The sequence below is a fragment of the Vombatus ursinus genome, unplaced genomic scaffold (genome assembly GCF_900497805.2).
Source record: "Vombatus ursinus unplaced genomic scaffold, bare-nosed wombat genome assembly UNPS02014942.1, whole genome shotgun sequence".
NCBI lineage: Eukaryota > Metazoa > Chordata > Mammalia > Diprotodontia > Vombatidae > Vombatus > Vombatus ursinus.
In genome coordinates, this window is record NW_020954720.1 from 7,117,695 (window position 1) to 7,140,545 (window position 22,851).

At 37.0% G+C, this 22,851-nt stretch overlaps 1 protein-coding gene across 4 annotated transcripts in view; it reads left to right on the top strand.

Moving 5' to 3' along the window:
* The window catches only part of TBC1D4 (TBC1 domain family member 4), a 217,068-nt gene that overhangs the window by 123,352 nt on the left and 70,865 nt on the right, over window positions 1-22,851 (top strand). For 3 of the 4 annotated variants that reach the window (XM_027844547.1, XM_027844546.1, XM_027844548.1), the window contains exons 2-7: window positions 4,137-4,724; window positions 6,531-6,620; window positions 8,998-9,102; window positions 15,138-15,270; window positions 20,509-20,600; window positions 20,912-21,022. In XM_027844547.1, the coding sequence (XP_027700348.1) occupies window positions 4,137-4,724; window positions 6,531-6,620; window positions 8,998-9,102; window positions 15,138-15,270; window positions 20,509-20,600; window positions 20,912-21,022 (1,119 nt within the window). Of the gene's footprint in view, window positions 1-178; window positions 243-4,136; window positions 4,725-6,530; window positions 6,621-8,997; window positions 9,103-15,137; window positions 15,271-20,508; window positions 20,601-20,911; window positions 21,023-22,851 lie in introns of those variants that run through there. The other variant, XM_027844549.1, reaches the window with a different exon arrangement.

Sequence of the window (22,851 nt, forward strand, 5' to 3'; positions counted from 1 at the left end):
GTATTTCCTGTATTCATTGTCAGGAAATGCTTGACTTTTGAAGCAATAACGGTTACTAGTAGGAGATCTTTTAACCGGTAGTGGCATACTAACATTAACTTCAAGAAATATTGCTCATTCAGAAAGAGAGAACGCTTCCTACTAAATGTGGCAAAAGCCTCTTATTAAGGACTATATTCATTTGTCAAATTTAGTATTCCTTGGGAATGGCTCCCCTCTTCAGCTGGATTCCTGATGAAAAGGTAGCTTTTATCATTCTTGTTTTTTCTGAATTTTCTTTTGCATGGGTAAGCTAAACAAATCTCAAATCATGTGTCGGTCTTAAGATTTATTCTTAAAGTTAAAAGAATTAATGTGCTTAACACTACCAGGCTTCTTTGGTGCTTGCTAATTTAACTATAAAAACTAATTAAATAATATGAAGTTTGATAGCACAGGGTTCTAACATAGCAGTGTTCCTACAGTAAGGAATAACTTTGATGTTTGTGATTGTTTACTTAGGCAATCTGAGTCCCTTAGTAAAGGCACTGAAGCAATAACAAGAAGAAGCTAACCATAAAGACTGTGCTGCTTCTCGGCAGTACTGTGCTGTTTTCAATATTGTGAGGCTTTTGAAAGTTAAAGCTGTGTAAGACATTATGCTTTTTGTCATTTTATATGGATGAATTGGTCTTTTGATATTTGAGAAAACAGAAGTTTATAAAAATGTTTCTGATTAAATATTAGAAATTAGTATAGTAGTCATCTTTTACCACTTCTGTGTAGACTTTTAAAGGTCTCTGAAGTGATTTGCAGTTGTTGCCTCTGTAGCTTTCAGAGCATACAAATATGGTTACAGTAGTTCATCTAAAGGATTTTTACCCTGTTTAAAGCATAAGACTTTTCCTATTAACATTTAAAGTAGGTAAAGACTATCTTTTAAAATTCTAACTGGCTCACAATTGTCCTTTGAATTTTGATAGTAGCCTTGTTGTAGGTGGTTCAGTATATTATGTTAGTTCCAAATTATCTTTTGTGGCTTAATGGTATACTTGTATTAAGAAAATTAAAAAAAAAAACATTTTTGTATTTTTTATAGCCAATACCAGATGCCATATTAAATGGCTTTTTTTGGTAAGGTAATGGACTGGAGAATTTTAGAGCTATTAAGGATCTTAAAAATGATCTAGTCAAAAGAAACAAATTCAAGAGATTAAGTGATTTGCCCAGTGGCAGACCTGGGCAGAATTTTCAGGTATTTTTACATGGATAACCCATTGTCATCTTAAGTAATCATGTGAAAAACTGAGTTTATGATGGGAATTTTAGAATGGCAAGTGACCTAGCTTGTCCATCTTTTTTTGGCTTCCTTGTTTCTGTTACATGGCAACACCATGTAAACAAACCATGATAAATGTTGCTATTATTTTTGACTTTCCCCTCGTTTTAACCCCCTCCCCCAGCCTATTTAAATGATTGCCCCTGCCAATACATCCTTATTAACTGATTCTGTATCCAAAATCTCATTGACATTATAGGGTAATATAAAGGTTGAAAACCCCATAAAAGAGGGTCCCAAATTCTGTACCCAAAACACATGAATTAAAACATTTTCTCCCCAAATTTCTAGAATTGTATTTGTGAATTGAATAGCACCTAGTTTACTGAACTAGATGAGTAATATTTGATAAAGCATGATTTGTGATCAAGAGGAATCATTTTAAAGAAGCTTTTATATTAATATTTTTGGCTTTTCATTGCTTTTTCATTACCTTTATTTCTAACTATACCCCTTTCCAACTTATCCAGAGAGCTATTCCTTGTCACAAAGAATGAATGAATTAATAAAAAATCTTATATAAAGCACTAGCCATGTGCCAAGCACTGCTGTCAGCACTGGGGACACACATATAAAGACAACTCTCCACTTTTAAGGAGCTTAAATTCTTTTAAAAATTTTAATTTTTCTTCTGAATTAAATAAACACCAAGTAAAATACACATTTCCACATGAACAATAGACCAGAAAAAAGGAGATTGTACATAAAGCTGCAAATCTTTATTATATACAGTTTACTTTTCTTTTTCAATATATAACTTTCAAGGCTGTCCTGCTCACCCGAAGTTCTTTCTGGCCTTCCTTCTGTTCAAAGAGCTTACATTATGACAGGGAAGACAAATTACAAAGGAGAGTGATGAGCAGGGATGGGGTACGAGAGAGAGAGAGAGAGAGAGAGAGAGAGAGAGAGAGAATAAATGAATATATGAGAAATTCCAGTATATCAACCAGAAACAGCATGTGAAATGTTTTCTGATCATAGTGGTAAGCATTGTGTATATTAGTTTTGCTGATATTACTTACCTTAATTCATATCAGTCTTTTCAGTGTTGTTCTTATTCATAGTTTCTTATAGTACAGTATAATTTCATTACTTTTGTGCATATCATTTTTTATTAATTTCCCAATTAATAGACATCAATTTCTTTCCATTTTTTGCTACCACAAAGAATGCTACTATATATATATTTTGGGATGCATGGAGGTTTTTTTGTGTCTTTAATCCCTTTGGTATGTGTCTAGTAGTGGAATATCTGGGTGAAAGAATATAGGCATTTTGTTAATTTGTTTTTTTACCATAATTCCAAATTGCTTTCTATAGTGGTTGGGTCAACTCATACTCCACTAATAGTGTTTTAGCATGGCTATCTTTAAAAAAACCTCTTCGACATTGAGACACTGACTATTCCCATCTTTTCTTATCTTTGCTGATTAGTGCAAGTGTGAGGTGAGACCTCAAGGTTGTTTTGATTTGCATTTCTCTTTAATATGAAGTTAATAATTTGTAATTTTTTGGAGAAGTTTGTTCATATCCTGTTACTTTTCATTGGGAAATGGCTCTTGGTCTTACATATTTCTGTTAGTTCCTTATGTATCTTAGATATTAGCCCCTTAGTGGAGATACTTAATGAAAAGAAATCATTTTAAAACTCTTGGTGCTTTTGCCAGCCAGCACCATTACTTGAGAATCTGGCTTGAGAGCCAACAGTACTGAACTGATAAGGCGAAAAGACCACATGGAGTTAAACTTACTTGGTCATGTGTTGGCCTGTAACACCTGACTTCTTTTGCAAGCTGTGTCATGTGTAGAGTCCCTTATCTCAAAGACATTACACAGGTTTTTCATTACTCTTTAGAAGGAAGTGATAGATATGAATGTATTACTTTGTGTCTAATTGCCTGATCCTATCTTCTCTTATTTAAAAACTGGAATTCTTGTGTTTAAGTCTTGAACATTCTTGGATATTCAAAACAGATAATTTTGTTCAAGGAAAGAGAACTGATTTGCATAATATCATAGACAACTAAAATCTAAGAATCAGTTTCTATTTTAGCTAGAGATTCACCATATCAGTTAGTTAATAAACATTTATTAAGTACCCACTGTGTGCCAGGCACTATGCTACCCACTGGGGATACAAAAAGAAGCAAAAAAGAGTCTCTGCCCTCAAGGAGCTCATACTCTAATGGAGGTGACAACAAGCAAATAAATGTGACTTTTCATATGCACTTTCTGGGCTTCAGTTCAACCTTACAGTAGTTTTTATGTTCATCACTGGAATGCTTAGAGAACTGTAATTACTTTTTTGGGGAAACATAATGTCTTGGAAAGCATTATTATAGAATCATAAGTTTAGATCTGAAAGGGACCTTAGAAGCCATTGAGTTCCATCTTTTTTATTTTATAGATGGGGAAACCAAGGCACAGAAAGATTAGGGGGCTTGCCTAGGATTACACAGGTAGTGTTTCAAGTTGAATTTGAACCCAAGTCTTTCTGATTCTGAGTCCAGTTCTCTACCTACTGAATATCAGCTCCATAGAAATTTTACAGTTGTCTCTATTATAGTGACGCAGATATAACTTTATGAACCCATAAGAGTTATATTCATGTCAGAATTTGAGTTTTACCTGAACAAAACTGTAAATATCAGTCATGTGATGATTTTGCTTTCCTGGTTTACCTAGATTAACCTTTGATTGTTATATATTTTATCAGACATTTTGAGAGGTATATTCTATATGTTGGTTAATTGTGAAATAGAAGTGGTTTCCAACTTTACAACTGAAATGAGGATTTTGTTTTCTTTTTTTCCTGCAGGTTCCTGATGTTATTAGCAGTATAAGGCAAGTGTCTAAAGTAGCCCTGAAAGAAGATGCCAAACCTAATAAAGATAATGAGGATGCCTTTTACAACTCTCAGAAGTTTGAAGTGCTTTATTGTGGAAAGGTAACTGTGACCCATAAGAAGGCCCCATCGACTCTCATTGATGACTGCATTGAAAAGTTCAGCCTACACGAACGTCAGCGTCTCCGGCTCCAGAGTGAGCAGCGCAGTTGTGATTCTAGTAGTGACCTTGTGGTCCTTGACTCAGAAGCACCCATTTCACCAGCAGATGGTCAATTTGAGGAACTTGATGAAATAACCTCTCCTGCCTCTGGCCTAACAATGGTGGTAGGACAGACAAGTCTGTCTGGCTCTCGTGTCTGCTTCCCTGAAAGGATTTTGGAAGATTCTGGTTTTGATGAACAGCAAGAATTTCGGTCTCGATGTAGCAGTGTGACTGCAGTTTCACAGAAGAAGGTGCATGATGGCACCCTAAAAGTACAACCACGAAGAAGACATGCAAGTGCCCCTAGTCATGTCCAACCCTCTGACTCAGAGAAGAATAGAACGATGTTGTTCCAGGTACTTAACTGGGCATTCTTTGAGAACTTTGCTTTGCAGTCTGCGGTATCTTATATTGCAGCCTGAAGGTCAGTTGAGAGCCAAGTTGACTTTAGCTAAACGGGTCACCTCCAAATGGTTAATTGAACCCTCTTTTTCGTCCCTACTCTCAAACAAGGAAGAGTAGAGACAAGGCTAAAAATAAGAGAAAGAGAGCAAGAGTGCTTCAGGTTTGGAGTCAGAGAGAATCTGGGTTTCAGCTAGAGAATCTGGCTGTGGCACTTATGACCTGTGTGGCCTTGGGCAAGACACTTATCCTCTCTGGGCCTTAATATCCTCATGTATAAAAGGAGGGAGTTGGACTATTTGACTTCTTAGGTCCTTTTTAGGTCTAAATGACCTATGGACCAAAAGAAAGGAGAAAAGATTTAAGGAAATTGGAAAGGGAGAATATTGGGGCATAAGAAAGGAACAGATATGAAAAGAGTAGATTAAAAACAGCAAAGTGGAATAAATTTAAGGAGACAAAAGGTTACGTTTTGTGGCTCTAGGTCTCTCCTATCAGTATACTGCATAGTATCAATCCATAAATAAATGCTGTTAACCTAGATCTGCATATAAGACATCTGAAGGTATCTGGGGTGGGGTAGCATATTTGAGGGAATCACTAACTCTTACCAGGCATGGGAGAGGTAAAAGAAATTTCCTAATGAAAAAAGGAAAGGCTGGATGGATAGTCATCAGAGTTTTCTGAGGATACACACACACACACACACACACACACACGCACACGCACACGCACACGCACACGCACACACACACAAGCATAAATAGATAATATCAGGCAGTCAGGAAAGAAGACTGAAGAAATAGTTGATTTAGTCATTGCATATTTCTGTCATCAGAAGAATTCAGGGAAAGGTATACTGTGGGCATCAGAACAGTGTCTTTTCTACTATTCCCCTTCAGTTCTCACTCCATCCCTTACCCCTGCCAAAATAAAGCAACTTAAGGTTATGAAATAGAGAGATCCTGAAGTTCCTTCTGTTGTAGGACCAGAGGGGTAATTTGGTCAACCCACAGCTCTTTAGGGATATTCCTCAATTATATAACATACAGATGAGAACCTTTGCTTATTTTTAAGGAACTTTAAGAGAGAAAATGCCAAAATTTCCTTTGGTGACTCATTCAAATTTTTTTTTTTTGGTGAGGCAGTTGGGGTTAAGTGACTTGCCCAGAGTCACACAGCTGGTGAGTATTATGTGTCTGAGGCCAGATTTGAACTCAGGTTCTCTTGACTCCAGGGTTGGTGCTCCATCCACTGCACCACCTAGCTCATTCAAATGTTTTAACAATCATTTGCTTCAGCACACATGGATCAACTTTCATAAGAAGGATGGTATCAAGGGAGCATATTGATTAGATTTGTCTAGACTAATATGTAAGTTTTAATAAGATTTTAAGGGTTATCTTTCCCTTTCAGGTCAGTCTACATTTGTATTAGAAATTCTTAGGCTAATACTATATTATTGTGAGGAAACTTGGTAGTAATAGTTTTATTCCAGTTCAGAGTTAAAACAAAAATCTACTCAAACTCATTGTCTCACAAGAAGCTAACATAGTTAAGCTTATACATTTATACATTTTTTTAGAAGTAGGGAAATTATTTTGGAGAATTGATATTTCATAGCTAAAAGATGGATTGAGAAGGGTTGGTATATTTGGGACAGGTCAATTAAGTGTATATGCAGAATTGAATTTTTATTGATAAAGTGAAACTTTAAGTACTTTTGCATTGAAAATAATTAGTATGTCTTTATTTTCAAGGTTGGGAGATTTGAAATTAATCTAATCAGCCCAGATTCCAAGTCAGTTGTTCTTGAAAAGAATTTTAAAGATATATCTTCTTGTTCTCAGGTATGTATTACAGGAGATAATATTTAAACAAAAAGCCCATATAATACATGTAAATAGACCTGAAAATAACTAGATCCAAAAAAGCTAGGCTTTAGTTTTATGTGCTTGAGGTTGTTTTAAATGTATGTGTGTATATCATGTAATCTTAGATTACCACTTGCCTACCGTCATGTCCACCCCTTAATAAATAGTGTTTCTCAAAATCTTAAGTAGTGAGGGCTGTGGGTATGATGTGGTCATGCTTATTCCTTTGAACTAAAACTGATAGAAAAAAGAAAACTAGTGTTTTTAACCAGTTCTGTCACAATTCCCATTCCTTTAACCCCTTATTCCATCAGTGGCCTCCTCTTTACCTCTACCCTGTAATCATTGGAAAATAAAAAAATCTAACAATTCAAATATATTAGTTGGTAACTTTTACCTTTTTTTAATTTGAAAATATTTTAAACTGAGCAAAGTAAAACTTCATAGTAAGTTGCCCCATCTGGACACATGTTGTTTGCTTTACTTTACCTTATTGCATAGCCTTACTTAACTTCTTTTATCCAGCTCGATTTTCTAGCTTTCCTTAGGCTCTACCTGGTTGAAGATAGCCGAATTTAGGAAGAGAATAGTGTAGGGTCCCTTTTTGAGTGAGAAGTACTGCTTTCCTCAGTTCAGGAAAGAGGGCTGTTTTCTTTACTGAAAACACGAAAACATCATGTCAGTGTTTTAAGACCCACTGAGCTAATGAGGACCTCTGAATATGGAAGTTTTGTGTGTGTTTTTCTCTCCATTCATTGTGGAGCTAATGAAAGGTTTTCTTTCAGTCACTAATGAACTGTGTCAGATTCAGATTACTTGCACTTTGTGATTCTTCAACCTACCCCTTGGTTACTGGATCACTTCATGCTAGAGCATCAGTATCCTCTTTCTGCAGCCTTTAAGCTAACTTTAGCATCTAAGGAATCACATTAGGTATCTGCAGGTTTAGTTTAAGCCTCATTCCTATTTTTATGCTGGTAACACATTTGCTTTTAAAACAGTATAGTCCTTCTAGCCAGTTGCTGCATGTGTGAAAGTGCTGGCTGGCTAGAGGAGATTGGAACAAAGGCCAGAGCATTCTCTAAGAGGTGTTTTGGAAGTTATCTAGGCTCGAGTTGAGGAGTAGCAATTAAGTAGGGTGATTTGTAGAATGTACTGATTTACTCAGGCACTGTGGCAGTCATCACTGAATGAAAAGTGTGGACAGCTGCTGGCTCCAGTCTTTTGTGTGTCACTCTTCTATTGTGTGGTGGTTTCTAGAGTGTAATTTATTTACATGGACAATGCATTTTAATGGTAGCTGAGCAGGCAGTGGGACATAGTGCAGAGGTGGCAAACACATGGCATGCCACGTGGTAGCCTTCAACACTCCTGAGTGAAGCCTGAACCAGATTAAAATGCAATTGGGAAACATTCAACAGAATAAATAAAAACACAGTAAGACATAGATAATGTTAATGTGTGGTTTTCTGAGTCACTATGTGCCTTCAGGGATCCTTATGTACAATTTAGTGGCCTCTGTTTCTATTTGAATTTGATAACACTGGATATAGTAAACTTAGAGTTAAGAAAACATAGGGTCACATCCTGCCTTTGAAACTGTGATCCTGGGCAAGTTGGGCAAACATCTTATCTCTCTGAACTTCAGCTTCTTTATCTGTAAAATGAGGAGGTTGGACTTAAGAGTCAGGAAGACCTGAATTTGAATCCTACTGCAGATAATTACTAGTTGTGTGACCCTGGGCAAGTCAGTGACCCTCTCTCAGCCAGTTTTTTCATCTGTCAAATGATAGCACCTACCTCAAACTGTAGTGAAGATTAGATGATGTAACATATGTAAAACACTTTGCAAATCTTATATTGCTCTATAAATACTAGTTATGATGATGCCTCTCAGGTTCCTTCCAACTCTCACTCTGAATCCTGTGAAATTCTTCCATTTAAAAGAACTAGTTTATGTTAACTCATTAGACTTGTCACCTTGTACTTGTGTAGCATTTGCATAGTTTCAGATTTATTCTATGGTCAGTATACCATTTGATGACAGTAGATCAAAAAACTCAGTGATAAGAGGTGGAATATGTATAATATATCACATGGTATAGTGGCTTGATGCCATTAATATTTCTCTTCCTGAAGCCTTGAATAATATATAGCATTTGTTACAAATAAAGTATGCTTGAGTGATCTCAGTCTTGATTTCACTGGATATCAAAGTCGTTGTATGGATCTCATGTGAAAACATATACATTCCCTGTGCTCTAATATTGGACTTCAGTGACTTCTTAAAGGGTATATGTGTATGGGTATGTATTCATTTCTAAGGATACTACTCTTTCTTTTCCCTCTCCAGGGTATAAAGCATGTTGATCACTTTGGATTTATCTGTCGGGAATCTCAAGAACCTGGGTTGAATCAGTATATTTGTTATGTGTTCCAGTGTGCAAGTGAATCTTTGGTAAGCGATCTTATTGTTATTTACTTCTCATACTGGCAGAATAAATTATTAAAAAAGCTATTTTTTCTCAATCTAATTAAAGAAGCAATAAGAAAATAGAGCATGGAGGAAACATTTGAATTCATCAAATGTGCTAAACATTTATTAAGCACCTACTGCTATGTGAATGACATGATGGGTTTTGTGGATGGAAAACTGGCCTTTGTTTCAGGAAGACCTGGCTTTAGTTCCTGTTTTTGACACTGACTGACCATGAGAAAAATAACTTTACTATGTCCTTGGAAAGACTGCCTTACTAAGACTACCGATGACAGAGGAGTGACTCATCAGCACAGATGGAAGAGTTTCCCCATAGGGAATTCCCCATACCAATGAAACCACAGGTCTAGATCAATAAAAAAATGCATATGCTAGGCTCTGGAAACACAAGGATAGATCTGATACAGACCCTTCTTTTAAAGAGCTTACAATCTAAAAGGGGCAAAAACACAAACATCTCTAATTAGTGTTACATATAGCTAAATATACATTGCTGTTTGCATATTGTTTTCCCCATTAGATCGTGAGCTCTTTGGGGGCACGGACTGTCTTTGGCCTTTTTTTTGAAGCCCCAGTTCTTAGACCAGTACCTGGTGCATACTAGGTGCTTAATAAATACTTGTTGACTGGCTGACATAAGTAGCTGTAATGTAAGAGACAGTATGATAAATGCAAAGGAGATGTTCAGGCAAAATTTTGTGGGCAGTTTGAGAAGGGAGAGATCATTTTCACCCGAGAGGGTTTCAAACCTCGTAAAACAGCAGAAGAATGGAACACCAAAACCAAGATGTAGGCATGTTCACTTTCTTAAGTTTATGCATTTCATTGAGCTTAAAAATCCCATCATTTAAAAAGTGTGTGTTGTTTTAACAGTGGGAATGCCAGGGAAGGCTGCTTTTCTTTTTCCTTACTCACTGTAAGAGGGGGAAGAGGGTTGATTCCTTATTTCCTTCTAATCTGCTTTCAGAGTAAGACAACAAAAACCAGTAAAAGGTCAGGGGGAAAAAAAGCTGGGTCATTTTTCCCTCCTTTGCTTTGATCTTTATCTTCTTGTCTGCAGTCTTTGGGTATTTTTTTTTCTGGGCTTTTAAAAAAACAGATTTTCCTATTTCTTTTACATTGCCTTGTTTTCTGGTCTGAATTTTCCATGTTGTGTTTTTCACTCTTTTCCTGTACTCTTTTCTTTATCTCCAGGTCAAAACAATCAGTTTTGTTAATTAGGATACAGGAACCAACTGAGTAAAGGAGGTTTAGATAAGAGTTAAAAAATTACTTAGATATTTTTAGTCATCCATGCTTTTTACCTGTTCTCTACTCAAGCCATCTTTATTATATATTTAATACCAATTCCTTCTGTCCTCAACACCTGTAAGTACCATACCATTGCCCAAATACAGGGAAACATTAGTTGGAATCACTTGGAAGCACACAACACAGAAAACTTGGACATTGTCTCCAGAAATATGCACATCCTTACAAGCTATACATATACCACCTTGGACATCAGACCTGTTATTCAACACCCCTCCCTCCTGCCCCGCCCCAGCTCCACTGCAGCCTTTGCTTATTATTGCTTGGCAATGACAGAGACAAAATGGAGAAGTAGAGGGAGAATGGATGGAAGTGTCTGTTCTTCCCAGTGTCATTCACTGTAAGGGAGACAGTGTCTGGTTTGCAATTTCTGTCTTCTCCCAAAGCCAGTAAAGGCTGTGCCCTGTAGCTAAGGGTCTTGTTCTGATGTCTAATATGATCTTAGTCAGTTTTTAGGTGCTGGCAAACCCTCTACTTTCTATGACTGTATTAAAGGGAAGAATATGTTAATTAAGTACACTTTCCTTAAGATTTCTATCTTTACTTCATAGCTTTTGTTGGGGAGAGGAGAATGTGGAAAGAATGAAGGGAGTTTTCCTAATATCCTAAGATACATTTTGACCAACCTGGAAAAAAAGAAGTTACCTTTTGGGTCGGTCAGTTACTTTAGTGTATTTTAGTGATTTCAAATACTATTAAATATTTGTTACCTTTGGTCATTTCTCAGACATAGGATAGTTTTGGCAGAGGGAAGTCAGTATAAGAAGCTTGGGTACCTTCAGCATTAATAACCCAGCAACTCCGTGACTAAGGAAACAGACTGGACTCGTTGTGAATGTATTAGCATTGTACTGAAAATATCCTGGAGTCTCAGTTTCAGGACAATCATTTTTAGAGCAAGATGATTCCAGAAACCAGGAACTCTAGTCACCATGATTATATTAGTAAAACACAGTACAAAATAGAGAGGCATCAGAACTATGAGATAGAAGAACAGTTATATATAAATTATCCACATAATGAGGGACAGCTGAAACAGCTGACATACAGGGATCAAAAACAAAGTCATTTAAGCAGTATGGTTTCCAGGGACAGTCTCATGCGTATGGCCTTGGCAGGTGTGTAAGACAGCATATTACACAGTCACACCTGGGGGTCTTATCTTTGAGTACAAAGAATATACCGGAAGCATTTTTTCTGCTCCTATGCAGCGTAATGCAGTTTATTTGAATTTATAAACTAATAATCAGAAATACAAGAATGTTCTACTCCTGGATTAGTATAGTACATAAGCTGAAGAAACCAAACCATAGGATTCAAAGCAACTGGAATTTTTGCCAGATGTTCCCTATCCAAAGGTGGATGAAATTCACAGAACTTCAGAGTTAAAAGGGCCCCCAGAGGCATCTAGTCAACCCCTGCCTGAATGAAAATGTCTTTTTCAACATTGTTGACAAGGAATAATCCATCTTCTGATTGAAAACCCTCAGGGACCCCAGTGTCTGTCATAAAAAAAAAATAGTAGCTATTTCTACTTTTAAACAGCTCTAGTTGTTGGGAAATTTTTACTTATATTGTCTCTTAATAATGCCTCACTGCAACTTCCTCCAACTGATCATAGTAGAGTAGTTAGAGGTTTAAGAATGTAGAGATGAAAAAAGGTAGACCACTTAGAAGCAGAAAATTTGGGACAATGGAGTCATGTGAATATTCATAAACTTCATGATACTGTAAAAAAGCAAATATAACATGGGAATGTATTAATAGGACAACAATATATGAAGTTTGGGAAGTTATTCTTTTATACTTGGCATTGGTTAGACCCTTTGTTAAATCCTGTATTCAATGTTGGATCTGCATGTGTAAAGAGATGGAAAAGCTAGCAGCTTTTAACTCTTATCTTCCTTCTTTCCTCAACACTTGTAAGTACCATACCATTGCCCAAATACAGTGAAACATTACTTGGAATCACTTGGAAGCACACAACAATTCACTAGTGAATTAGAAAGTTAGTGAAATTAGTGAAATTCACTAGTGAAATCAATAGTATTTGAATCACATAGTCCAGAGAAGAATGATAGAAATGGAGAGTACATTGTCTAAATTTTTTCTTTGCCTTCATTATCCTCCCTTGTGGTAGTATACTTTCTCTTAAATGATTTTTCTTCTCCTCCTCCCCTTACCTCCTTTCCTCAGGCTCCTTGTAGGCAGGGACTACTCCTTTTTTGTGTGTGTATTTTTATCCCCAGGACAGTGCCTTGTACATAAGAGGTAAGTAATATTTATTGAATTGATTTGAAGGAATGGAACAATAGTTCACAGGAAGAAAAGTTTTAAAAAATCTGTGATTGTTTAGCCTAGAAAAAGAGATAAGAAAGGGATGACTTAATAAGGATAGCTATAGGGATTTGTTAAGAGCATAAAGCAAATGGACTTAGTATGCAGCAAACTACAGCCATACAACTAAGTCATTAGACCATTTGGGAATTCATGGATGTCATCCAGAAAGTCCTCTTTTACTTCTTCATGTGCCTCTCTAAGCAATAAAAGAAGGCATTCTTTAATTTATTGATTCAGCAGACATTTGTTAAACACCTAGAGTGTGTAAGACACTGTGCTAGGTACTTGGGATATAAAGATAAATGCTGCAGAACCTATGCCTTCAAAGATTTTTGACTGTTGGTAGTGAAACAGATTGCCATTTCGTTAGTGTTGCTCTGTAAAATTAGGATTGATAACTATTCATCTTAGATGGCTCATATATATGTGCAACTGTGTAAGATAAGAGACCAAACCAGATAACATCTTGAGATCCTTTTATAACCGATGAGAAATTGAATTATTGAGATGACTTTAAAAATGCTAAGCTGCATAGTGGATAGAGCACTGGGTCTCGAGTCAGGAAGACCTGAATTCAAATTTGACTTTAAGTACTGTGTGATCCCGAATAAGCCACCTAACCTCTTTTTGCCTCAGTTTCTGCATTGGTAAAATGGGGATAAATAATAGCACCTATCTTCCAGGATTGTTGTTAAAATTAAATGAGATAATAATTGTAAAGTGCACAGTGTACACAATGCCTGGCACATCATAAGTGGTATGTAAATATTATTTATTAAATTCATCCTTAGTAGATTCTGCTAATGTTCTAGGAACTCAATGGGAGATATAAAATAAAACAATATGTTTAAAATTTTAGAATAATAGTAATCAGTGTATTTTGTTGGAATTTGGTAGAAACATGCAAATAAATTTGAGAGCCTTTTGGGAAGGGTTCCATTTCTGTTTGTTGTAAAAATGACTAAGAAGATTTTATACTTACATCTCTCTGTTCAGCATAGTCAATTATTCAGGGAATCTTTTACAGTAAGACTAAATAAATTGAACAAGTTAAATGCATTTTGAAGCTACTATTATTAATTGGGGACCAATCCTTAAGTGCATTTAGTAAAAGGTAGCCCCCTCCCCAAACAAACAAACCAACCCTTAGCAGTGAACATACATACATGTGCCATTCAAAATAGTTTTTTGGAAAGTTGAGCACAACGAAAACAAGCTAAGGGAATGTGTGTCATACTTTCCCCTCACAAGTTTTGGAGCCCTTGATTTTTTGAAAATGAAGCATAAAGTAGCTGATCCCAAAGGCCCTGTGAGTGAATCCATTTTACATGAAATTCTTCCCAAGTATCCATCTCAAGAGGGTGAGAATAATACGTTAGAAGACTCTTAATCTAATCTGCATATTCAGTGCCTTGTACATACAAATATGGAAGTTAACCTAATTGTTTAAATAGCACCCTTTCCTTAAACGAGGCCAAATGGTACGGGACAGTTTCTAAAAGAAAAGTATGTTCTAAGCACGATTCTAGTTTTGAATATCTAAAGTGCTTCTGGTGAGAAGTTATCACTCTTTGTTGTCTTCAGGAAAACTATAGAGTTTGACCTTTTCCAGTTCTGTGGGGTGTGGGAAAACCACGCTACTGTATTTGTGGTTGTATCACAGAGAAGGCAAGGGCACAGGCTAAACAACTGAACAATGACTGTAGATGAACTGTTACTTGGCCCTCAAGTGTAGCAAGCAGGAAACTTAGAAGGCTGCATTCAAATCTCCTGATCCAATTGAATGAAAGAACAAAAAAGAAATGAGTCGGCCTGAGATGCTGCCAGGTCAGTAGTGGGACCCAGAGCTTTGTTGGTATTTCACATGGGTCAAAAGTAGAATGATGATCAGTTAGAGGTTCTGAGGACATACCATTGACCATAGAATTGTTTTTTTCTGAATGAAATAGATTACGTAAGTCATTCCTTCCTTCTCCCCCACAAAACCATATCAAAAGTAAAATTATATGAGTAGATACTACCACAGCTGATAGCTGTTCATAGAATAACAACAGACATAGCCACAAGCAAGCTGCTCCTGATGGATCTTGCAAGTGATCTTTTTAACTTTCAGAGATCTCTGTCAAAATATTTAGTTTAAAAAGCATACTAATCTGTGATCAAATGAACACTCAGTCAGACTGATTTGAAAACTACATCCAGGTAACCAGTAATCAAAGCTGACTTCAGATTCCCGTTGTTTTGTCTCTTCATGCTCACGCAAAGTCTTATGTTGCTGAATAAGTTTTTTATTTGGTACCACAAGAGCAACCCTTTATAGACATGAATTTTGTTTCTTCTTGTAGGTGGATGAGATAATGCTTACCCTGAAACAAGCCTTCACCACAGCGGCTGCCCTTCAGAGTGCCAAAACCCAGATTAAGTTGTGTGAGGCCTGTCCAATGCACTCTTTGCACAAACTCTGTGAAAGAATTGAAGGTATGTATTGACTTGGCTTCCACAAAGTAAGTTTAATTTTTGCCTGGTACATAGGAGGTGCTTAATAAATGCCTATTGACTTGACTTGTATTTGCTAAACCGGAAGAAAAAGTTTCTACTTTTATTAAATGACTCTTGGTTTCTGACCAAAGCATATGTTGTATTCTCTGGATGTTCAGGTGGAGGAGATAGACAGAGAAGAGCTGCCCTTAGCAAGGTTCTCTGCCTCAAATAGGCCTTGAGCAAATATTTGTTGAAGGGAAGGAAGACAAAAATCTCATCTCATAAAATGTTACTATTGGTTAGTGATTTCTTTTTTGTTATTGATGTATTTATTTTTCTGAATCGAAATTCAGAACTTTTAAGAAAGACTAGTGAAGCATTCTCTAGGGGACAAAGCATGTCCCAGGGTTTCAGGAAAAGAAAGGAAAAAAAAGTGATTTTATGAGAATTCAATAGCTCGTATTTGTATAGAATAAACTTTAGTTTTTGAAAAAGATTCCATACTTATCTCATGGAACTTTGAATATAATGACATTTCTTAAATGGATTTAGTGATTAAGGCTTGATTCCTGGAATGTTAAGAACCATTCAAATTTGAATTACTTGAAATTTTATGAGGTCATGGTCTCACAGACTACATTCTCTAATCATTTGTCAATTTGGGCTGCTGTTTAGGGGAGGGAAATAAAATCTTAAGGGTAAAACATTGTTAACACAAAAAGTTGAATATCCTGTTTTAGATACTCTGGGGTCTATGGTAGTTTCACTGCTAAATACCATATATTCTCTCCCCACCTGCTGCCTCCCCACCAGACTCTCATTAATTAGATTCACAAAAATATGAAAAGTAAAACAGCATTACCGGAGAGGGGACAGTTAGTTCCATAGAAATAGTTTAGTCAATCAGTGAGTGACTTGACAAACAGTGTTACAATAAGATTTTGTGACTTTGCAAATAGAGTTTGGTTAGAAGGTATTTAATGACCTTATTGAAAAACTAGGTTGAGGGCAGAGCCGAGATGGTGGAGTAAAGGCAGGGACTCACTTGAGCTTTTCTTCAAACCCCTCCAAATGCCTTTAAATAATGATTCTAAACAAATTTTAGCATAGCAGAACCCACAAAAAGACAGAGTGAAACAATTTTCCAGCTTGGAAGGTCAGCAAGAAAGGTCTGTTGCACCAGGGTGAGAGAGTAGTGCAGTCTAGCAGAGATCATGCCAACGCAGACCTGGCACCAGCAAACCAGGAGCAGGCCTTGGGAGCCACTGAATCAGCACCTGCAGCAGCTGCTTCTGGAGCTGTCAGCCCACAGACAGTGGTCAGAAGGAGATTATAAGAATCTCTTTGCCAGCACTAAGGCAGGACTCTGTTGCTTTGCCCATACCTGGATCCTCCGGGTCTCAGGCCTGGGTGGCAGTCCCAAGACAAGAAGCATTAGCACACCAGAGCTTGTGGCCACAGTGGAGTGGGGACCTTCCTTCCCAGTTCCAGGGCAGAAAAGAGTGCTTGGTGTCACTTACAGACCAGAGCACAGGCCAGGAGAGGAGTAAACACCTCTCCTTAGATTGTACCACCTTGGAAGAAATGAAAACTTACAGATCCCTAGAAGTATCTCTGAAAATAGCTACACAAAACCCCTGAAGCTTGGGACAGTGCACCCTCCACCCTGGAAGCAGAGCCCTATTTTAACAAAGATTTAAAAGTCAGGTAATAGGCTGAATAAATGAACAAACAACAGAAATAAATTCTGACCATAGAAAGTTACTATGATGATAAGGAAGATTAAAACATTTATGCAGAAGAAGAACAAAGTCAAAACCCCTATATCCAAAGCCTCCAAAAAAAAAATATAAATAGGCCATGGAAGAGCCCAAAAAGTTAGAGGAAAAATTGGCAAGAGAAATGAGAATGATGTGAGAAAATCATGGAAAAAACAGCTTGGTAAAGGAGATACAAAAAAATACTGAAGAAAATAATACCTTAAAAAACAGACTAGGCCAAATGGTAAAAGAGGTACAAAAAGCTGATGAAGACAAGAATGCCTTAAAAAGAAGAACTGGCCAAATGCAAAAGGAGATACAAAAGCTCACTGAAGAAAATAATTCCTTAAAAATTAGAATGGCACAAATAGAAGCTAATGATTTGATGAGAAATCAAGAAACAAGAAAACAAAACGAAAAGAATGAAAAAATAGAAGGCAATGTGAAATATCTCATTGGAAAAACAATTGACCTTGAAAATAGATTCAGGAGAGATAATTTAAAAATTATCGGACTACTTGAATGCTGTGATCAGAAAAAGAGCCTGGACATCATATTTCAAGAAATTATCAAGGAAAATTGCCATGATATTCTGGAACCAGAGGGCAAAATAGAAATAGAAAGAATTCACCGATCACCTCCTGAAAGAGAGCCCCAAATGAAAACTCCCAGAAATATTACTGCCTGATCATATTTATTAGCCAGCTTGAAGTTGATTTACAGGAGATAGTATAAACAGATACTAAAACCTGAAGCAACTTTAAAAAATTCATATCATAGAAGAAATAAACAACTGGAGGCAGAAATGAACTACTTCAGGACAAAGGGTAGAGATGAGGTTTCCATCTCATGAATCTCCTTTTAGATTCTTGTGTCAGTCTATATCTTGTTGCTTCCTGTGCTGGGAACAATATCCTAATGCATTCTCTCCCCTACGAAGTTTTCCTCAAAAGGTAGTGAAACCAATCCTAAAGAATTCATTGGTTTGGGGAGCTGAAGGCCCAAGCATTTGACATCACTTCCTTGTCACCCCAGTACACATAGACACGCCCTAATCACTGTAGGATGCTTGGCTGGTTGATCATGATAGGCAACTTAGAGGTCAGGATCTGTGATTGCCTGAGTCAATGTTTGCTGTCCTCACTGCCCCACTTGCTCAATGGCGTTCCTTTGCTATGGCTCTGTCAGTCTTTTTGCGTCTCCTTTCATTCCAACGTCAGGCTTGAACTACCGCTGGCCTGAGACAGGCATACCCCAGAACATTCCTGTATCCCTGCCTCTGTTTTAAATAGTTTATTCAGTGAGGAGGATATTTGCAGAGTGAGGGACTTCCTCTAGCCCTTTCACTCATCACCATCCTATTTACACCACTACACTGGGATTTTGTTGCATGTGTGCCTGTAATCCTATTGCAAATATTTCCAATATTATTTGTTTTTAGAAATTATTATGGTACTTTGAATAGGATGGTAACATAAAACTGACCAAAGAATCAAAGGGAGTGTTTTTGTTTTTTAAAATAGTGTAGAGGAGGCCTCAGCATGTTTATAAGCAGAAGGAAATGGTCAATAGAGGGAATAATTGAAGAGGAAAGTGAAAGTAGGGACAATCAGTAGAGCAAGATCCTAGAACACCCAGGAGGAGTTGAGTCCTTGAGTATTTTCAAGGATGAAGGAAATACTCCAGTGTGTCAGGAGTTTGGAATTCTTTGGGACTGAGAGGAGAAGACAGAGATAGTTTTTTTCTGCTCAGATGGGAAGGAGAATAAAGAATTGTAATTCTGAAGGAGTTCTTTTAGGGTCATCAAGAACCAGCCAGAGTGCCAGTATATGTGGTATTGAGGTGGCTGGAAGCCAGCATGGACACTGAATTGAGGAACATGGAAAACGGAAGATTAATGGTTGGGTTGAATGTCATAGAAAATAGATTTAGAGAAGGAAGGGACCTTTAAGGTCATTTCATCCAACTCATTTTCTAGATGAGGGAACTGAGGCTTATAGAGATTAAATGATTTGCCCAGGGTTACAAAAGTAGTGAGTGGCAGAGAACAATATGTGTGAGTAGGTGGATGTAGAGTTTGTTAGACTCCTTGGTGTTGGATTTTTGGAGCTGGCATGAGAGTACAGGGAGTCTATGTACAGGGACTGATGGCTGGAAATTTTACCCTGAGGTAGTAAGTTTGCAGGGTACAGTGACCAGAGACTGAGAGCTCATGGTGTCACAAGGCTTGACTTAATGTGCTGGGGCATGTGTGCTTCGTAGTTAAGATCAGAACCTTGTTACTAGTAACTCCATAAAGTATAAAATGATGTGGAACAAATAAAGAGAATTGTAGCATTTAGTACAACTTAGCTGAATCAAAGGAACAGCTGAATTTGCCTTCATGTTTCTGGAGAATACAGTTGTGGGAGGAGTGCATTGGATAATCTCATGCAGTGGCTGTCTCATCCTGGCTTGGAGGTGACGCTGCTGTCTCAAAAGCCATTTCAGAAGAGCACAAATTCTTTCAGGTTGTACCAGAGTCTTGGCTTAGTTGAGACCTAAAATAAGTGAGAAGATGGCCGAAAGTGCCTACCTACCCCAAAATAAGTTCATGCTACTAGGGCTGGATGGCTACTATATCTTAGAGTATTGAAAAAGAGTTCCTGTCTGTTATCTTTGAGTAGTTGTGTAGAAAAGGAGAGGGGATTCAAGACTGAAGACTGGCCGATGACCCAGTCCCCTCCCCCACCAAAAATATTCAAAAAGAAAAAAACGGAAGAGGGTAGAATCTTAGGCTATAACCTGGTGAGCTTGACTTTGGTTCCTGGCAAACTTTTAGAATATATCACTAAATAGATGGTTTGTGAACATTTGGAAAGTGAAATAGTGATCACTAAGAGCCAGGAAGGTCTCATCAAGAACAGGTTATTCCAAATAACCCCATTTGGGGATTTTAGTGAGGTATTTGATAGTTTTTTACACTATCTTTTGGATGAGATAGATTAATGTCGACTAGTCAGTGATATTTATTGGATTTTTTTTTTCTGGTGAGGCAGTTGGGGTTAAGTGACTTGCCCAGGGTCACACAGCTAGTAAGTGTCAAGTGTCTGGGGTCGGATTTGAATTCAAGTCCTCCTGACTCCAAGGCTAGAGCTCTGTCCACTGCACCACCTACCTGCCCCTAGTGATATTTATTGTTAAGTGGATTTAGAATTAGTTGGATGACTAGGTGCAAAACATGCTGATTAGTGATTTGATGTTTTCCTTGAGCAAGAGCTCCAGGTAGAGTGCTCTCGAGAGATATATCTTTGGTCTGGTGCTGTTCACTATTTTCCTTAGTGACCCAGATAAACGCATAGGTAGCAGATTTATCTAACTTATTGAGAAGGTGATCTACTGTTTTGAATACGTAGCTGTGAAGATGGGCAGTAGTGAATTATGTGGAATTAAATTTGTTCTATGATATAATTTGTGTTTCTTCTGATTTTTTTAGGCCTTTATCCACCAAGAGCCAAACTAGTAATACAGAGACATCTCTCATCATTGACGGATAACGAACAGGCTGACATTTTTGAACGTGTTCAGGTAACAAGATCCAAAAAATTTAGAAGTTGAAGATATGTAATAATAAGTAACAGGACCTGACCCTGTGTTTGTAAGATTATTTTACTCTTACTCCCCTAACCAAAGTTACAGATGTATGGATCATGTTCTTATTACCTAAGAGGTCACATCTAAAGTGTCAACATTGATTTTACTGTTAAAAATAGCTAATATTTTAGTTGCTTATTATTATTGATATTTCCTTTTCCACACAAATTAGGAGTGAGAATAACTAAAATAATAGAAGCTACATTGTTAAAAAATTTTTTGTTTTGTTCTGTTCTTTTCATCAGAAAATGAAACCCGTAAATGACCAAGAAGAAAATGAACTTGTAATTTTGCATTTGAGGCAGTTATGTGAAACTAAACAAAAGACCCATATTCATATTGGAGAAACTCAGTCGGTAAATTTTTTTTTCTGTTTGTTGGTCTGTGTCTATCACTATAATATTGAGGGGTCTTTTGAAAATTGCTTACATTTAGCCAAAATAGCAGAAGGGGTAAATGAAAATTTTCCATGCCTTAAATTCTTGTATTCCTTTGGACTAAAATCTTGGAAACTATATATACTTTTATTCATCTTCTTTCAGTGTTTGGAGGTTTTGTAGGAAAATTACTAACTGTATTAGAAATATAATTTTAAAGAACATTCTTTTTATTGATTAAAAAAGACCAAGATGCTTCTGGAATATAATCAGTACATCACATATGTGTATAATTAATGAAGGACATGAGCTTTTAGGTATATCATTTTGTTTTTGTTTTCTGATTAATCTAATAGGGACTGTGCAGGGTAGTGATGAGATCACTGGATTTGGAGTCATAAGACCTAGTTTTAAGCCCTTTGTCTGCCTTTTAGTAACTTTGTGACTGTAAGCAAGTTCCATAACCTCATTGAGGCTTCATTTTCTTATCTGTAAAATTGTACTACCTATCTCACAAGATTTTGTGGAGAGAAAACTGTTTTTAAAATTGTCATGCAGGTACAAATGTGAACTCTGAGTAATGTTATTTGAACAAAGTCTTAGGAGGCCTGAAAGGTAAACCAGCAGAATGGGATGTAGTGATATGGTCCTACGTTTATGAAAACCCCTGCCACAAACTAAATCACAATTCAGCCCTTTTAACCATACTCATTCAGGTGACATCAGTCACAGTATAATCTTTAAACAAAGTGATGTTACAAATACGTGCAAAGTAAACACAGATGCTGTTTCTTATTTTACAGTACAAAGATCAATTCATCAATTAATTTATTAATTCATAAATATAATATTGTTGTGTTGAAGGGACATGGGAAAGAAGATAAGCTGGGACTAACAATTCATCATCTTTGTGCCAAAAGTAGCTTTCTCTCTTGACATTTTTATTTCTGCCAGTGGTATCATCAGTATTCCAGTAACCTAGGTTCAAAATTTTGGAGTCATCTATGGTTTCCACTCTCCAGCCATGTTCTCCAGTCAGTTACCAGGTCATATTTATTCTTCTATCATAATATCTTGCATATGTCTCTGCCTTTTCATTTTTATTGTTGTCAGTCTAGCTGAGACCCTTATCACTTTGTATTTTCTCTGAATGTCCCCCATGCATGTAATGCTCCCTCTCCTCATCTCTATCAGAAGCCTTTTTCAGTCCTTAATTCTCATGCCTTCCCTCTGTTGAATTTCCTATTTATTTTATGTGTAGCTTGTTTGTACACATTTATTTGCTTGTTGTCTCCTCCATTAGATGGTTAGTTTCTCTAAGGCAGGGGCTTTCTTTTGTTTTTCTTTGTATCTCCAGTGCTTAGCATTGTTGTTGTTGTTCAGTCATTCAGGCCATGTCTGATTCTTTGTGACCCCCATGAACCATAGCATACCAGCCCCTTCTACCCTCCACCATCTCCCAAAGTTTGTCCAAATTCATGTTCATAGTTTTCATGACTCTGTCTATTCATCTCATCCTCTGCTGTCCCCTTCTCCTTTTGCCTTAAATCTTTCCCAACATCAGGCTCTTTTCCATTGAGTCCTGTCTTCTCATTATGTAGCCAAAGTATTTAAGCTTTGGCTCCAGTATTTGACCTTCCAGTGAATAGTCTGAATTAAATTTTTAAGTATTGACTGATTTGATCTCCTTGCTGTCCAAGTGAGTCTCAAAAGTCTTTTCCAGCATCACATTTCAAATCCATTCATTCTACTGTTCTCATCTTCTCTTATAGTCCAACTCTTATAGCCATACATTGCTACTGGAATAG